The following is a 7,104-nucleotide window of genomic DNA, read 5'->3' as shown; positions in this document are numbered from 1 at the left end:
TGAAGGAAACTCAAGTGTTTTTTTTAAGCTGTGGTGATGTGTCATTAAGAAACTCCCAACATGCTGGACAAGCTGATAGGGAAAACTTTTTCTGTGGTTGGTAGGAAGCTGGACTCAAAATAAAATCATTGGACAAACTACTGGCCATTATGTATAATACCAGCCATCCCATGCACACTGTCATAAGTGAATAGAAAAGGACTCATTTGTTCCCTTGTGCCACTAAAATGTACTCTGTAAATTATTATTTATACTTGTATCTGTATGCACTTAGTTTCTTATGTCAACATCTGTGCGGGGCAAAAAAAAAATCGTATTTCGTGGTCAAGCTACATAGCTACATAGCTATATTTTACCTTATGTCTGGGGCTTCGTAATATTGCTGCGTTAATGCCATATTTAAAACGTATAACATCTATCTATATTTTCTTTACTTTATTATAGATGTATTTAAAAAAAATAATTGTGCCCTACAAGCAAATCATACAAACATATGTGTTGTAAAATAATTAAAGTACCAAAAAAAAGTAAAGGTTGTCGAATAGTATTTGCCTTACGAACTAGTATCCAGCGCATGCGCAGTAGTACTTACAGGGAAATTACCGGTAGGGGTGGACTCTGGCCCGTTTACTTCTCTCTTTTTGTTGGAGAAGTCGGATGGAGTAGTTGCAAGAAGTGAAATCTATTTTCGCAACGGCTTAACGCGGTAGCACAGAGCAACATCCAGGGCGGTTGATGCCGTTTTAGAACGAGAAGTTAGCTTAGCTAAACATTCCGGCTAACCTCAAAACGTAAGCTTCGCTGAAGTGGGTCCACCATGGCACTAGGATGGGCTGCGCTCATCGTCTGCTGTCTGACAAGTTTCCATTTCCAGTTGTTGAACTCTTTCAATTTGGATGTAACTAACCCATCCGTCTATTCGGGGCCCGATGGAAGCTACTTCGGTTTCTCTGTAGATTTCTTCAAAACTGCCAATAACAAAAGGTATGCTCTCGATCTTCATTGCTAATCATGTACACTACATAAAGTTGTGTGTAGGCCACGTTAAAAACCATATACTTGTAAACGTTGTTTTTTCAAACTAACACAGAAGTAATTTGCAAGTCAGTTGGGAAACTGTTGACCTCAATTTGAATTACACAAAATCACTACATATGACTATAATGACTATGGTTACGTGTAAAATCATACATTTGTGATTGTGCTACCAGTAAGGGCTTATGATTCAACACTAGATTTTACATTTGAGTTGTACTGGCTCTGATCATAACTAACCCATCAGTCCCATTTGCCAAACAGAACAGGACCTGTTTTTCTTAGTGTTGTTAGTATGTTGTGCACACTATCAATGGAGTAACAAATTGTTGTTATATAAATCTATAGCATTATGACTGGTTTAAATGGTATAATATTAAATTGTTTACTTGATATTGTTTTGATAGTCTGATGCCAGTCCATCCTAAAACATCCCAACTGTTAAAAGAATAAAGGAAAAATATCTTGTCTATCTGATATCTTCATACCTTTCCTTGGTTTCCCATTTCATTCTCAGAGCAGACATTTTGATCGGTGCACCCAGGGCCAATGCTTCATATACCACTGACATTGTGGAGAGAGGAGCTGTATACAATTGTCCTTGGAAAAGCAAAACGTCTTGTGAGCAGATGCAGTTTGACATCTCAGGTAACCTTTTTTTCAAACAAGTCATTCAAATCAAATTTAACAAAAGCAAATATAGCAAATAATCTTAAAATCTTTCCTAAAGGATCCATAAAAGTATTGCTTTAATAGGTTTATTGTGGGTTGTAACCAGGTAACCAACGTTTTTTCACATTACCTGTCCCATGTGGTATTTTTTTTTATTGCACTTCTATAGAGTAAATGGATTCTATATATAAAAACATGACAATGATGCCTTGATTACTTGTAATTACACACTGGAAGAGTACAAACACAAATACAAAAAAAGGAACTCATGAAAAGACTTTTTATATGAGGAGTTTATAATTCAGTTCATTTAATAATAATACTTCCTTTTTTTTAAGGTGCCTTTCACAGCACAAGACAGATTTAAAAGCAACAGTAAAAAACAACAGTAAGACATATGTTTAAAGGTTACCAGACATAAAATACATTAAACGTTCTGTCGCTGAAGGTTCTCATTCATCAAGGTCATGGTTATCCGAGCCGTCACACCTTGCTGGACAGTGAGGGTAACCCCTCCCTGTTGTTCTCTGCTCGCCCCCTTAGCAGGATGTATACTGGCTCCTAACCCCAGTTCATTTGGAACAGAAGAAGCAGCTTGGATGAGCTGGGAAACGTCTTTCTAGAAATGCTACACAGTCCAGTTGACTCGCTTTTGAACCTCTTGGATACATTAAACATATACATTTTCCATCACCCCATGAATCAAAGCGAAAAGGCCTCTTTAGAAATATTGGTTTATGAGATCATATTTAAAACTGGGACAGTATGTCGGTGTTATGGTTGGAGGGAGTTCCAGGGGCAGTGGCAAAGCAGCTGAAATCTCTGGACTCCACAGTGGCCATATGGGCAGGAGAGATGATAAGGTTGATGGAGGAAGATTAATTACATTCCCGACCGTTTATGCCCCACCTGCCTTGACGATGTAAGGTAGATGGGGCAAGGATAAGGTGCAGAGCTTTAAAAATCAAGATGGTTAATGTATTGTTCATTTGATAGGGGCCCAGGAGCCAGGGTAGGACAACACTGGTTATTTGATTGATTTGAGCAAAGAGGAAATAGATTGACACCCAGATTAACCTTAGGATATGGGGACTGTGAGGTTGTTGTTATAGCGCCATTCCAGTTACACAAGCTGTTAATTTGCCTCCTCCAAAGGTTCCCCAACTATAATATGCTCCGGACAAATGTTTTACCATCAAGGTCAAAGGTGGTTTACTCTACGGTCTAGTAGTACCTGGCACTGAGACATCTCTGTTTAATTCTACACAAGCGGTGAGGAAACACGAGCAGTGATAAGATCATAATACTGTTATAGAGAAAAGCGCTCTACAAATATTACTTACTTACTTACTTATATGTGGTTAATTACATTTGAAAAGCATACTTAAGGTCAACATTTGTCCATCAAATTTGTATCATTTTGGAGATAAAGGCAAATGTGTATCGATTTTAATAGATGGATGGATGGATGGAAAAACTGCAGGGAATGGTCCAAATAGACACACTTAAGAACCTCCAAATAAGTCCATGCTGCTCATCTGTGATGTTCCTCCTGTTATACAATGACAAGGGGAATTGGTTGCTTGTTTGTAGCAGGCTAAAATGCTAAACAGACTGGAAGTACTACGAGTAAATATTGCAAGCGCTCCCTGTCTACTGTCTACACAGGAATGCTGTGATGAGAACTAAAATTTGACTGGAACTGTTAGCAGAGGTTATTGCTGGAAAGGTTATGTTTATTAAGTATGACACTAGGACTTGATTTATTATGAATTGATTTCCTAAAACTTTTGCAATATCAATTATTAGAGCATAAAATCCATTATTTGACGTCACGGAGCAGCGGCGCGCTTAGTTCATGTTGAAATTCCCAAGCCCTTATAGCATTCAAGCACAATGGCCAACGTGACTAAAACTCAATCAGAACCCACTTGGCTTCTTACCGTGTTAATGTTAGCTTCAGACAACAAGCTGTCTGGAACAAAACTGAGAGAATCACAGACTAAAAGGTGATTTTACTCAGACCATCAGGAGAACATGCGCTCAAAGTAGAGCTGAAAGATTAATCGCATTTTGGATATTAAAAAAAATGCGATTTTTATATTACAGTGGTTGCGATTTGATTTGATTTTCTATTCATTTGATTTTTCAAATATTCTCGTGACTTTTTAATGCCGAGCAGAACAAGCAAGAAAGACATATGTTTATATACACCTTTTACCACGTTTTTGCAGGAGTTTTCAAAGTATTTGCAGTAGATATATTATGCTTGTTTACAACTGTAATTAGTAAGTAAATACACCCTTTATCTGTTTATTTCAATGGATGTTTAATTTGCCTTTATCTTAAAAATGACTTTATAACTTTATCTTGACAATAACAAATAAATACATTTTACTGTTGAATGAATTATTTATTATTAACTGCTGATTGCTCTTGTTGGCTCACTCTGTGGAATGTTTGGTGTGAGGGGCATGCGAGGACATGTTTGCTGAGTATTGCAGGTACTTGTTGTAAATGAAGGAATAGAATAGTTTTTTTTATTGAAATTGTTTCAACTATTTACGTTGGACATTTTGCATGAACCGTGTCATCAAAATTACAGGCTGTAAAAATGTTTTTAATGGTTGGTTGACAAGTTAGTTGTCATATTTACATTATTGTTCAAAGTCATCATACAAAATAAAATAAGAACAGAAATGTTTTGATTGTAGACATATATTCATGGTTGTATTGGTAGGTTATATAATGGTATTAATTCAAGGGTTATGTGCGATATATTAAAAACGCTAAAAAACACTGGACCATAATGGCAACACACTCTCTTTAATAAAATATTATATTATCAATGTCAATAGTGTGAGTAATTGACATATTGTAGTGCATGTGTGTGTTAGCTTGAATGGGACAATAACAGCCTTTGTTCAACTTCATAAATTATTTTGTGTGTGGGCGTACGTTTGTGTGTGTATTTGCGCACCGATGATTCAGTCCTAGTCAGACTTTAATGCTAGTGCTTCTGTGTTAACTTGGGTGTGTAGTCTGTTCCAATGTCTATTATAGTGGGCTGGGTGAATTATCAGATTATGTTTGTTTTTCATAACAGATTTGGGCAACATTTCATTTCACAACAGATTATGAGCAAATACTTTTCATCCAAAGCTACCTTAGTGCACTAACTATCATGTACAGTAGGTTGAAACCAAGAACAACCTGAATGAAACCATACACTGTTGATGACATACTTATTGCAATTTTTGTTTGTTCACCTATTGGGACCAAAGAGTTTATTGATCACCATCGACACAGTTTTAACTTCTCTTTAAAATACCTGCTGCCAACCTCCAAATGGGATGAGCACCAACTCAGACTGCATTTTTCTCCAGTACAAAAAATAATAAACTTTACAGTAAAATGCATTTTCTTTGTGATTGTTACGATAAAGTTATAAAGCCACTATTAGGATAAAGGCAAATTTAGCATACCGGTACTTTGAAATGAACAGAGAGGGTTCATTTAGTTACTTTAATTACAGTTGTAAACAAACAGTCTTTTTTTTTATGGTCCTCTATTGTGGGCAGGGGATGCGGCATACCCAGGTATTCTGTCCTCTGACTGGTTTGCTGGCTGTCCTGGGCAGGTTCGCACTCTGGCGCCTGCCCCTGGTGCCTACCCTCTTCGCTTCCTCTGTCATCTGCTAGCTGCTCCTAGCCTATGTTTACCGCCAGGGCTGCCTGGGTTTGGCCTGCTTTTTCGTAGGGGTTAAGGTTCATGGCGGGCGCCAATGGTTATCTGCCTGCCAGGTCCAGGACTCCTGCAGGCTATGGCCGCTACTGCGCCTGAATCCTGCTGACTGGGCTTGGGCCCTCTGGCTTGGTTGGGGGTGGCTGGGGGTTCCCTCTTACCCCTTCTTCAAATGGGTACAGCTAACAGCTAACACTACTGTACTGTGTGCTCTCTCACACACGCACACACTCGCATGCATAAGCACACGCCTGGAGCCTTGTCCTTTCAAGGTTCTGTCTCCAAGAGAATGTTTTACTGCCACAGTGATGTTATCGCAACCCCTTGGCAGGGGACTAGAGCTGGACTGGTAATAAAGAGCAAGTTAAAACTGTATTATTCAAACAAGAATCAAAAAATATATCTTTCTAAATGTTACGAAGATTACTCACAAAAATGAAGGCTTTGTAGCTGTGGTTCTATCAGGTCTAATACATATGTACCAGAACAACAACAACAACAAATAAGCTTGAACTTCCTCTTAATAAAACAATGTTGTTTGGTACCTCACCACAGGATGGACACAATGCTATTATACATTAGAAAAACTATTTATATTGCTGGTTTCTCCTCTATTCATTTATAAAACTCTTTTCTTAAAATAAATTGTTCCTTTTCTGTTTCTTTTGAAGGAGATCGCAAGAATGCTAATGGAGATCAAATGGAATTTAAATCCAAACAGTGGTTTGGTGCATCAGTTCGATCAAATGGAGAACACATTCTGGTAAGATCAGAAGAAATGTCAGTCATCGTTAATTGTATTATTAATTACAGATAAAGGTGTATAAAAATAATAATGGGTATGATGAAAATTATAACCATAGTAATATTTGTAAAATATGTTAATAATTAAAACAATTTTATTCATCTAGGAAAATTGTTTTGTTTTTTTTCCCATGTGGTGGTACAAAACATTCATATTAAAGTGTTCAGACTGCAATGACTATAGTGTCCTGTGAGTCATTACAGTTGTGCTTTTGAGCAATTCAGAGACACTGGTACACTTTTTTTCCAAAAACTAAATCAATGTAGTCAGTGACTCAACTATATGCCAAATTTGCTAAAATCTCACAGACATAAAACTAACATATCTTTTTTTTGATGGTATGATTATATCAAAGTATTAATTCTAGGCTAATGCTTAATTGTTAAGAAAAATATTGGGCCATAACAGCCATCAACTCTGATAAAGTATTAAATTATCAATTGCAATATTGTTAGTAACTGACCTAGTGTAGTGCATGTGTGTGTAAGCTTGCATGTGACTTACTTACTTACAATAAAAGTCTTTGTTGACCCTTAAGTTGAACTACATAATTGATTTTGTGTATGTGATTGAGTGTGTGGGCTTACGTTCATGCATGTATTTGCGCACCGATGATTCAGTCATAAGCCCTATTCGCACGGGATAAGTAATAGCTGGGGACCTCGGTGTTTTGTAAATTACCCCCACTCCTCTGTGTTATTTTAAGTGCATTCACACGGGATACGCGACGTCTGTAAAATAGTTATTTTTACTGACATTACCTAGAGATACAGATCTAAAAAAGAAGCACAATTAGAAAGTAAGTGTAACCAAGCGTTCTTCGTTTAGAGAAGATAAGTGGACAACCT

General features: G+C 37.2%; 1 protein-coding gene across 1 annotated transcript in view; it reads left to right on the top strand.

The window, feature by feature from the left end:
* Positions 1–613: 613 nt before the first annotated feature.
* Positions 614–7,104, top strand: part of itgav (integrin, alpha V) — a 34,725-nt gene continuing 28,234 nt past the window's right edge. The window contains exons 1-3 of the mRNA XM_087804163.1: positions 614–984; positions 1,553–1,683; positions 6,123–6,214. Of these exons, the coding sequence (XP_087660289.1) occupies positions 818–984; positions 1,553–1,683; positions 6,123–6,214 (390 nt within the window). The 5' untranslated portion in view covers positions 614–817. The remainder of the gene's footprint in view (positions 985–1,552; positions 1,684–6,122; positions 6,215–7,104) is intronic.

Source organism: Callionymus lyra, chromosome 12 (assembly GCF_982586985.1).
Source record: "Callionymus lyra chromosome 12, fCalLyr1.hap1.1, whole genome shotgun sequence".
NCBI lineage: Eukaryota > Metazoa > Chordata > Actinopteri > Syngnathiformes > Callionymidae > Callionymus > Callionymus lyra.
The sequence above is the reverse complement of the archived record's forward strand: the minus strand, read 5'-3'. Positions and strand labels throughout refer to the sequence as shown.